Source organism: Entelurus aequoreus, linkage group LG20 (genome assembly GCF_033978785.1).
Source record: "Entelurus aequoreus isolate RoL-2023_Sb linkage group LG20, RoL_Eaeq_v1.1, whole genome shotgun sequence".
In the NCBI taxonomy this organism is placed as follows: Eukaryota; Metazoa; Chordata; class Actinopteri; order Syngnathiformes; family Syngnathidae; genus Entelurus; species Entelurus aequoreus.
In genome coordinates, this window is record NC_084750.1 from 28,569,050 (window position 1) to 28,581,298 (window position 12,249).

General features: G+C 34.1%; 1 protein-coding gene across 1 annotated transcript in view; it reads right to left on the minus strand.

Moving 5' to 3' along the window:
• The window catches only part of tuft1a (tuftelin 1a), a 38,602-nt gene extending 26,726 nt beyond the window's left edge, over positions 1-11,876 (minus strand). The window contains exon 1 of the mRNA XM_062029910.1: positions 11,674-11,876. Within this exon, the coding sequence (XP_061885894.1) occupies positions 11,674-11,754 (81 nt within the window). The 5' untranslated portion in view covers positions 11,755-11,876. The remainder of the gene's footprint in view (positions 1-11,673) is intronic.
• Between the last annotated feature and the right edge of the window lie 373 nt (positions 11,877-12,249).

Consider the following 12,249-nt stretch of genomic DNA (forward strand, 5'->3'; position numbering starts at 1 on the left):
AACAAGAATGACAAACACATTCCGGGAGAACATCCGCACCGTAACACACATAAACACAACAGAACAAATACCCAGAACCCCTTGCAGCACTAACTCTTCCGGGACGCTACAATATACACCCTCCTCTAGCCCCTACGCCAAAAACCCCGCCCATCTCAACCTCCTCATGCTCTCTCAGGGAGAGCATGTCCCAAATTCCAAGCTGCTGTTTTGAGGCATGTTAAAAAAAATAATGCATTTTTTTACTTCAATAATAAATATGGCAGTGCCATGTTGGCATTTTTTTCCATAACTTGAGTTGATTTATTTTGGAAAACCGTGTTACATTGTTTAATGCATCCAGCGGGGCATCACAACAAAATTAGGCATAATAATGTGTTAATTCCACGACTGCATACATCGGTATTGGTTGATATTGGAATCGGTATTTAAGAGTTGGACAATATCGGATATCGGCAAAAAAGCCATTATTGGACATCTCAAATTTCCACCATTCTTCCAAAAGCGCATTGATGTTGGTCGAGAAGTCCTGGCTCTCAGTCTCTGTTCTAATTCCTCCCAAAGGTGTTCTATCAGGTTCAGGCCAGGACTCTGTGCAGCCAGTCAAGTTCATCCACACCAGACTCTGTCATCCATGTCTTTATGGACTTTGCTTTGTGCACTGGTGCACAGTCATGTTGGAGAGGTAGGGGCCCGCTCCAAACTGTTCCCACAAGGTTGGGAGCATGTAAATGTCCAAATGTTTTGGTATCCTGGAGCATTCAAAGTTCCTTTCACTGGAACTAAGGGGCCAAACCCAACTCCCGAAAAACAACCCCACACCATAATTCCTCCTCCACCAAATTTCACATTCGGCACAATACAGTCCGAAATGTACCGACTGGATTAGTTGCACAGGTGGCATCCTATGACAGTTCCACGCTGGAAATCACTGAGAGCGGCCCATTTGTTCACAAATGTTTGTAGAAACAGTCTCCATGCCTAAGTGCTTGATTGTATACACCTGTGGCCGGGCAAGTGATTATGATCATTTGGATGTGTGGCCAAATACTTTGGCAATATAGTGTATTTACTGGTGGTGTACGTGCAGCAGTGTTCCCCTCAGTGACACACTGCAGGAGCTGGGTTAATAAAAGGTGCAAACACCCGGTTACATAACTGCCTTTATATCCAATCAATGAGTGACATATTAAAAGAGCCATATGTGATGTGTCGCCTCTGGAAGGGCAAAAAACAGTCAAAACCTTTCATGCAACTAACTTGAACAACACAATCAGTAATATGTGATCACGCAATGATAGCATTCCTCATGTTCACTAAATGCTGCTGACAACATTCCGAGATCTTTCTTTGGCTGCTTGACTAAACAATGTGCAAAACCCAAAACCAGTGAAGTTGGCACGTTGTGTAAATGGTAAATACAAACACAAAATGATTTGCAAATCCTTTTCAACTTATATTCAATTGAATACACTGCAAAGACAAGATATTTAACGTTCGAACTGAGAAACGTTGTTATTTTTTGCAAATATTAGCTTATTTGGAATTTGATACCTGCAACATGCTTCAAAAAAGCTGGCACAAGTGGCAAAAAAGACTGAGAATGTGGAGGAATGCTCATCAAACACTTATTTGGAACATCCCACAGGTGAACAGGCTAATGATTGGATATAAAAGCAGCTTCCATGAAATGCTCAGCTATCACAAACAAGGATGGGGCGATGGTCACCACTTTGTGAACAAATGTGTGAGCAAATTGTCGAACAGTTTAAGAACAACATTTCTCAACGAGCTATTGCAAGGAATTTTTGGGATTTCACCATCTACAGTCTGTAATATCATCAAAAGGTTCAGACAATCTGGAGAAATCACCAAAAACCAGCATTGAATGCCCGTACTGCATCAAAAACTGACATCAGTGTGTAAAGGATATCACCACATGGGCTCAGGAACCCTTCAGAAAACCACTGTCACTAAATACAGTTGTTTCTACATCTGTAAGTGCAAGTTAAAACTCTACCATGCAACGCGAAAGCCATTTATCAACAACACCCAGAAACGCCGCCGGCTTCGCTGGGCCCGAGCTCATCTAAGATGGACTGATGCAAAGTGGAAAAGTGTTCTGTGGTCTGACGAGTCCACATTTCAAATTGTTTTTGGAAACTGTGGTGTGTGGACCAAAGAGGAAAAGAACCAAAGTTCCAAAGCCAGCATCTGTGGTGGTATGGGGTTGTATTAGTGCCCAAAGTGTGGTAACTTACACATCTGTGAAGGCACCATTAATGCTGAAAGGTACATACAGATTTTGGAGCAACTTATGTTGCATCCAAGCAACATCTTTTTCATGGACGCCCCTGCTTATTTCAGCAAGACAACGCCAAGCCACATTCTGCACATGTTCCATTACATTATGTAACAATCAGACCTTAAGTCCCTGTTGCTATGCCAGCTTGTTATGAAGACAATTGCACCTGTGTCTACTTTAGTGGCATGTTCCTGTTTCCTTTTCAAAAACCGCAACCGTCCATTCTAAGGAGTACATCAAAATAAACTTGAATTATTCAGCAGTTAAACAAAAAGGAAAGTGACACATGATTCTATGAAAATAAGGTCAGTGATGATAACCATAGAACAAAATAATCAGCCAAATTCCACTTGTCAAAATCAGATTTGCTTCACCGTTTTTGTTAGAGACTATCCCAGCTCCACTCGGACAAGTCACCAACTCATCCACACTCACATTCACACAAGGGCCAATTGAGTGATGCCAATCAACCTATCCCCAGGTGCGAGTCTTTGGAGGTGGGAGGAAGGACAAATAAATCAAATTACTGCTTTGTTTGTTTGTTTGTTTGTTTTTAACTAGCAAAAAATTATTGTAACTGTACTATTTAAAAAAAAAAATCCAAAACACGAAGGAATGTTTGTTTGGTTGGAAAATGTATAGTATTATTAATATTAAAACATACTACTATTGTTTATTATTTCTACTAAATTATTGGTAATTATATATATTACCAAAAAATATGAATACAATATAATTTATTGTATGTATTAATAATAGCTGTGATGTTTATCCTGTTGTTTTGCAGGAGTGTTTAAAATATCATTAATATAATATTACTTAAATAATTAGTATAATAAAATCATTAAAATTTGTATAAAACATTTATATATTTATTTAATAGATTATAATATATTATTAAAACTAATACGATTATTAATTCTAATATTCTAATATTTTATAATAATGGACTTACATATTATATGAACACGGACATGGTATATTTTTTTATCGTTTCTATTATTATTTAATAATAGTAGTCGTTTTTATTAATTTAGTCTAAAATAATATTAATATAATTTAAATACAATATATTTAAATTATTATGGAATATTTAAATATATCATTACAAATATCAAAATATTTATATAAAACATAATACATTAATATCATTATTATCCAAATCGAATATTTTATAATAATTTAAATAATATTACATTATTACATATATTAAATTAGAACATATAATTTGTTATATATTTTAATGAATAAATATTTATATTATACCTTATGTACTATATGAATAATATTTTTACACTCAAAAAAAAAATTACTACTACTAAATAATAACCAAAAAATATATAAATATACCAATGTAGATATACAGTCCATGCTTTTCACATGGCAGTATAGTGACGTAGTAAATCAAATCAACATGAAAAGTAATATGAGATTAGTTTCTGCAATCATCACCGTACACTCTGACAAGAATGAGGAAGGAACCTTTGTACTGCAGTATGTGTTCCTCCTAGGAAAAAAACTATTAGTGCATGAATTGATTCGTCAGGGCGCTACTTCCCGCTTCTGGGGGGAGCAAACTACACCTGCACTTTTTATCCAGACTCTCACCAAAAGGCTCTGTTTTTCTGGGCACGAGTTTAGTAAATGGTCAAAGTCTGCAGGTTTCCCACAAAGACTTCAAGGTGAAAGGATAAACATCATAATACTTGGTGGGAAGCAAGACTAATACAGGTGCAGATTAAAAAAAGAAAAGTGCGTGCATGGAGTCAAATCTCTTGTTTGAGGTTCCCTGCTCAGGTTACACGCACACACACGCACACACACACACACACACACACACACACCATGGAGGCCCATGTTGTTAGGCAGGAATGACACAATCAGCATGGACCATGCAACAACAACAACAATAACAAGTGTAACACAACACACACACAAAGAGAGCCTGCAGACGATGACGTCACGCGTGGAAAAAGAAGACGTAAACACACAAGCTCCGTGTATAGAAGAGAAATGTGAGCTGCTGCACACAAACAAAAGGAACAAAAGATGGCTGCAGGCCTTTAGGAGCTATGGAGACACTTTGTGCCCCTTTTTGGCTCCAGGAGGCCTGCAAGTCATCCGGAGAAAGAGCGAGGCAGCGAAGGATGGAGGGAATGTGATGGAGGGATGGAGGAGGTGTGGAGCAAAGTGAAAGAAGAGACGCCTGGAAGCACCTGCTGCATTCCATGGAACTTTACCCCACTCCTGTTGTGTGTTTGTGCGCACTAAATCACTACACAATACACACACACTGTAGTATGTTTGTACATAGGTCCTGTATACACTGTATAGAGCTATATACTACTGCTCTATACAGTGTATACAGGACTTATGTACAAACAGCACAGCCATTATGTCAAATATAAGATATTTGACCCTGTTTTTGGAGTAAATGCTTAAAACAGCAGGGAATATATAGAGGATCTTTGACTCTGATTTTGAAGTAGTTGCACTAAAAATAGGATCGCAGTCCTGTTATAAAGAGGATCTTTGACTAGTGTTTTTGCAATGGATGTTTAAAACAGTATAGTGGATATATATATGATCTTTGACGGTTTTTAAAGTAAATGCAGTGAAAATACCATATCAGTCCTGTAATATAGAGGATCTTTGACTAGTGTTTTTGCAATAGATGTTTAAAACAGTATAGTGGATATATATATGATCTTTGATGGGTTTTTAAAGTAAATGCAGTGAAAATACAATATCAGTCCTGTTATATAGAGGATCTTTGACTAGTGTTTTTGCAAATGATGCTTAAAACAGCAGGGAATATATAGAGGATCTTTGAGTCTGATTTTGAAGTAGATGCACTAAAAATAGGACAGCAGTCCTGTTCTTTTAGAGGATCTTTGACTAGTGTTTATATATATATATATATATATATATATATATATATATATATATATATATATATATATATATATATATATATATATATATATATATATATATATAAACACTAGTCAAAGATCCTCTAAAAAACAGTGCATCTACTTCAAAATCAGACTCAAAGATCCTCTATATAACAGGACTGATTTTGTATTTACATTACATTTACTTTAAAAACTGTCAAAGTTCATATATATATATATATATATATATATATATATATATATATATATATATATATATATATATATATATATATATATATACATATATATGATCTTTGACGTTTTTAAAGTAAATGTAATAAAAATACAAAATCAGTCCTGTTATATAGAGGATCTTTGACTAGTTTTTAAAGTAAATGTAATGAAAATACAATATCAGTCCTGTTATATAGAGGATCTTTGACTAGTGTTTTTGCAAATGATGCTTAAAACAGCAGGGAATATATAGAGGATCGTTGACTCTGATTTTGAAGTAGATGCACTAAAAATAGGATAGCAGTCATGTAATATAGAGGATCTTTGACTAGTGTTTTTGCAATAGATGTTAAAACAGTAGTGGATATATATATATATATATATATATATATATATATATATATATATATATATATATATATATATATATATATATATATATATATATATATATATATATATATATATATATATATAGGATCTTTGATGGTTTTTAAAGTAAATGCAATGAAAATACAATATCAATCTTTGACTAGTGTTTTTGCAAACAATGCTTAAAACAGCAGTGAATATATAGAGGATATTTGAGTCTGATTTTGAAGTAGATGCACTAAAAATAGTATAGAAGTCATGTTGTATAGAAGATCTTGGACGGACGGGTGTTTTTGCAATAGATGTTTAAAACGGTATAGTGGATATATATATATATGATCTTTGGCTGTTTTTAAAGTAAATGCAGTGAAAATACAATATCAGTCCTGTAATATAGAGGATCTTTCACTAGTGTTTCTGCAAATGATGCTTAAAACAGCAGGGAATAAATAGAGGATCTTTGAGTCTGATTTTGAAATAGATGCACTAAAAAATAGGATAGCAGTCCTGTTTTTTAGAGGATCTTTGACTGGTGTTTTTGCAATACATGTTTAAAACAGTAGTGGATGTATATATATGATCTTTGATGGTTTTTAAAGTAAATGCAACGAAAATACAATATCAATCCTGTTATATAGAGGATCTTTGACTAGTGTTTTTGCAATAGATGATTAAAACCGCACAGCAGTCACGCCAAATGGAAGATTGTTGACTCGTGTTTTTCAATAACTACTTAAAAAGATGACATTAGTCTATATTTGACTAGTGTTTTTGTAATAAATGCTAAAAAAAAACAAAAAAAAAACAGCACACCAGTAATGTTAAGTAGAGAATCTCTGACTCTGTTTTTGAGGTATGCTTAAAAACAGCACGACCGTGACCAGTTCTTTGAGATGGAGGATCTTTGACCAGTATTTCAGAAGTAGGTGCGTGTCAAATAGAGGATCTCTGAATGGTGTTTTTGCAATATATGTTTAAAACAGCACAGCAGTTCTGTCACATAGAGGACCTTTGACTAGTGTTTTTTTTTTTTACTGTACATTCTGAAAAACAGCAGAGAGCACGTGCTATTTAGAGGATCTTTGCCTTGCATTGTTGTCAGTGCATCAATAGAGGATCTTTGAAAAACTTGTTTGTGCAATAGATGCTTAAAACAGCACAGCACTCCTGTTATTTAGAGGATCGTTGGCCATTGTTTGTGCAATAGATGCCTAAAACAGCAGGAGGCTCCTGATTGTAAGATCTTTGATTGTTTTTGAAGCACATGCTTAAAAACAAAAGACAGTCCTGTTATTTAGGAGATCTTTGACCAGTATTTTTTGCAATAGATGCTTAAAACAGTAGTGCAGTCTTATCCTACACAACATATTTGACTGTTTTTGGAGTAGATGCTTAAAAATAACAAGGCAGTCCTGTTATAGAGAATATCTTTGACGAGCGTTTTTGCAATAGATGCTTAAAAACAGCACAGCAGTCCTGTTTTTTTTACTGTAGAGTCCTAAAAACAGTTATGTAAAGAAACAATGCCTAGCATTTTTGTAAATGCGCCAATAGAGGATCTTTGAAAAGCTTTCAGCACTACATTCTTAAGAAATAGCGGGGCTTTCCTGTCGTATGAAAGATCTTTGACTCGGGTTTTTGCAATAGACGCTCAAAAATAGCATTGAACTTGTGTCATATAAAGGATTATTGCCTTGCATTTCTGTAGTAGGCACTAAAGATCAATAGAGGGATCTTATCTACTGTGTAATGATCTTTGACTAGTATTTTTGCAGTAGATTCCAAAATAGCTCTTGTCATATAGAGGATCTTTGACTGGTGTTTTTGCATTCGGTCCTGAAAAAGTTTGTTGTCATTACATCTGTGACTGGAGTTAAAACTACTATGCAAAGTGAAAGCCATTTATCAACAACACCAGAAATTCTGCCGGGTTCGCTGGGCCCGAGCTCATCTAAGATGGACTGATGCAAAGTGGAAAACTGTTCTGTGGTCTGACGAGTCCACATTTCAAATTGTTTTTGGAAACTGTGGATGTCGTGTCCTCCAAAACATAGAGGGTACTAGACTGGCCTGCCTGTAGTCCAGACCTGTCTCCCATTGAAAATGTGTGGCGCATTATAAAGCGTAAAATACGACAACGGAGACCCCGGACTGTTGAACAACTTAAGCAAGAATGGGAAAGAATTCCACCTGAAAAGCTTAAAAAATTGGTCTCCTCAGTTCCCAAACGTTTACTGAGTGTTGTTAAAAGGAAAGGCCATGTAACACAGTGGTAAAAATGCCCCTGTGACAACTTTTTTGTAATGTGTTGCTGCCATTAGACTCTAAGTAAATGATTATTTGCAAAAATTAAGTTCCTCAGTTCGAACATTAAATATCTTGTCCTTGCAGTCTAGGTAAACATTTACACTAGAATATTCTTATCTGCCTTCAACATGTTAATTGATCACCAGGAAGGAAAACAACCAAAAAGAGCTCCAGTTGCCGTGAGTTAGTACGATAATGAATAATTACCATAACATCACATGCCAGAATGTTTGCATAATTGAGCCTTTTTCAGCTTCTTCTTTTGAACCAACCACACCTGTACAGGTTTTTATGTGGACAGTCCTGACATTTACAACTCTAACTTTATTTGCTTTATTTATATTGAAAACAAGATGAATAAAAGTGCACAAGACTAAAAACATGTATCCAGCTGTTGGAGTGGATGTGGTTGTGTACCTAATGTAGTGTCCATGTGATGCACGGGTTTGAATGTGGGACACTATGGAAGGCGTCGCTCGTTTTTCCCCACAATAATTCTCATTATTGCACGTGAGAAGCGAAGTAGCAGAAACATTTTTATGTCACTTACAGCGCATTCTCCTAAATGCGCTGTAAGCGGCCTTTGCACGCCATACCACCTTTATGGCCCAATAATAAAAGGTAATGGTGCAGACACGCACAGTGTCTTTTATAGGTTATGACATACGGCGTGATAAGGCGAAAGTGTCGCAGTGCAGATTCACAAGTGAGAGGTCAGAGGTGTCCAAAGTGCAGCCCCGGGGGCCATTTGCGGCCGCAGCTCATTTTTTTTAAAACGGCCTGTGGCACATTCTGAAAATACTACCAAAATAAAAACATAAATAGTGGAATAAAAGAGCAAACAAGTGGAAGGAAAAAAATGTTGCAATTTTGACTAATGCCATCTAGGCTGTGTTTTTCTTTAAAGCTGTCATTGCTCAAAATATAGTAACTTTTAAACAACAATTTAAAAAAAATTAGAATCGACAGCCTCTAAAATCTAGCAATTTTAATATTAAAAGTAAAAAAAATTACTTATTTACATTTTTTTTCTTTTCATTTGGATCCCCAAAAATGTTAGTAGATTTATTTTTAAACTGTCATTGTTCAAAAAATTAGAACAAGTCAAAATCAAGGTTGTTATGAATTATTATTCCATTCAAGGCTTCAATGACATCACAACGAATATTCCACCTTGAGATATTTTTTTTAGAAAATATTGCACATTTCGTGTGTTTGCTATATAAAAAAAAAAGTTTTCTTTGACAAAAAGGGCATAAAACACATTTTAAAAAAAATAATTATTAATTTTTAAAGAACAATACAAAAACTTATAATTGACAGATAAATGAAAAGTTAATCTAGAAATGTAAATATTAAAAGTAAAAAATAATAATTATGACTTATTTTTAAGAATGTTTTTTTGAGCGAGGTCCTTTTGGATCCCCAACATTTTTAGTCGATTTACTTTTAAAATGTCACTGCTCAAAAATGACAATGAGTCACGATCAATGTTATGAAAACCATAAATATGCTATATAAAAAAAAGTTTCTTTGACAAAAAGGGCATAAACTAATTTTAAAAAATGAATTATTTATTTTTAAACAACAATAAAACAGCTTAAAATTGACAGATAAATGTTAAATTAATATAGAAATGTAAATATTAAAAGTAAAAAAATAAATAAATAATTAACTTATTTTTAAGAATTTTGTTTTGAGCGAATGGATCTCCAACAATTTTAGTAGATTTTTTTTTTAACTGTAATGGCTCAACAAATGATAATGAATCAAAATCAATGTTGTTATGAATGATTGACCTATTCAAGGCTGCAATTGCTTCACAATAAATATTCCCCTTTCAAATATTTTTAAGGAAAATATTGCACATTTTGTGTGTTTGCTATAAATAAAAAAAGTATTCTTTGAAAAAAGGGTATAAAACAATTTTTTTTTAAATCAATTACTATTTAAACAACAATAAAAAATAATTTACAAGTAAATGTGAAGTTAATCTAGACATTTTAATATTTAAAAGTAAAAAATAATAATAATTATGACCTATTTTTAAGAATTTTTTTTGAGCGAGGCCCTTTCAGTACATTTTTAAACTGTCACCGCTCAAAAAATTATAATGAGTCAAAATCAATGTTGTTATGAATGATTGACCTATTCAATGCTCCAATTACTTCACAATAAATATTCCACTTTGAAATATTTTGCATATTGTGTGGGTTTGCCATATAAAAAAATGTGTTGTCTTTGACAAAAAGGGCATAAAACTAAGTTAAAAACAAAAACAATAATACAAATTTACAATCAACAGATAGATCTCAACTTGGTCCAGAGACTTCAGTTATTTTTAACACTTGTTTTCCAAACCTGTTTGTGTTTACATTGAATCCTTAACAGTTGGAACAATTCATGTGAAATAAAAACATTCAACCAGTCACAGCCTGCCTAGGTGAGATTAAACAAGTTAAAGTTAAAGTTAAAGTACCAATGATTGTCACACACACACTAGGTGTGGTGAAATCTGTCCTCTGGATTTGACCCATCCCCTTGATCACCCCCTGGGAGGTGAGGGGAGCAGTGGGCAGCAGCATAGCCGTGCCCGGGAATCATTTTTTGGTGTTTTAACGCCCAATTCCATTGATGCTGAGTGCCAAGCAGGGAGGTAATGGGTCCCATTTTTATAGTCTTTGGTATGACCCGGCCGGGATTTGAACTCACAACCTACCGATCTCAGGGGCGGACACTCTAACCACTAGGCCACTGAGTAGACAACAAGATGAACATCTGCAAGTATTTCATGTTAAATATTAATGAACACAATCTGGATTACATCCAAATTAAGTGGTTTGACCCTTAGGGTTTTGTGACGTCTTCCACAACAACCGTGTGTATATTTTTATTGTATTTATTCAGATTAGTGGTCCATTGTAAATGTAGGACAGAAAAATGGTCATTTAATTTACGTATTGAAAAATTATTTTGTTTATAATTAATAAAAGAAAAAAATTCAGGAATCTGATTTAAATTTTAACGAAATATTGGAATATTTTTTGTAAAACAATTGAATAAAACGGGTATTTTTTAAACACATTTTAAACACGTTCAAAAATATTTTGGGTGGAATACTCAAACTAATTCATTTGTAATTTATTTTAGTATAGTAATTACATTTTGATCTTTTTTTATTTTATTTTATTTTTAGTTCTAATCAAACTGAAATTGAACTAATAAGAATGGTCTTAAAATAAATCAAATACAACATTTTTCTAAAAAGTTGTTTAAGAATATAGAGCATTTAGCTTTATAAATCATAAAATGACCTTAAAAACTATATTTTATTTTTATTTTTAGTAAGCCATTATAAATGATTTTACATTTTTATTCCAACCAAAATTAAAGGAAACAATATTAGAATAATTCACTTGAATGCATATAAAATAATAACAATTCATATGTATATATTTTAAAATAAAAACATATATAAACAGAAGAAGCATGTTGTAAATGTGCAGTCAGACTCCAGACATGAATGTAAAAATAAAATAATGTGGATTTTCCGACCTTGTCATGTTCTTGCTTCCTGATGTCCTCCATGGTGCACAAACTTGTGCTGCCGCCGTTCATCATCATCACGGCACACATGTACTAATAATACACAAGCAACAATACTTTAAAGAATGTATAAATAGTCAAAGTTATCCTCTTGTCCCGGTGGCGGCTGAGTGTGTGTGTGAGAGTGGGTTTGAACACTAGTGTACACCGGTGTTGTAGTTTTGCTGAGTATTCTCCCTACGTCAGAGCGGGAAGACACGCCCACTGAATGCGAGATGACCATATATGGAAGTGAGGAGGCTGGAAGAGTTTAAGGCATGTCGGAACAATAATTGGTCCTTTGCGGCTTCTTGTAAAAGACCAGGGGCGTCACTAGCTTTTAAGAAAAGGGGGGGGGGGGGGGGGGGGGGGCTTAGAAATTAAATATACATATGGAAGTCTGAATAGAAATGAGAAAGGTTTATATATACTGTAAATAAGAAAGACTTAGATCTGCTGATCTGAAAAAGAGCCAAAGCTGTCAAAGAGCTGAGGGACCATCTTCAAAGTGTAATGCTGTAACAAATAATGCAAACAATAAAATGT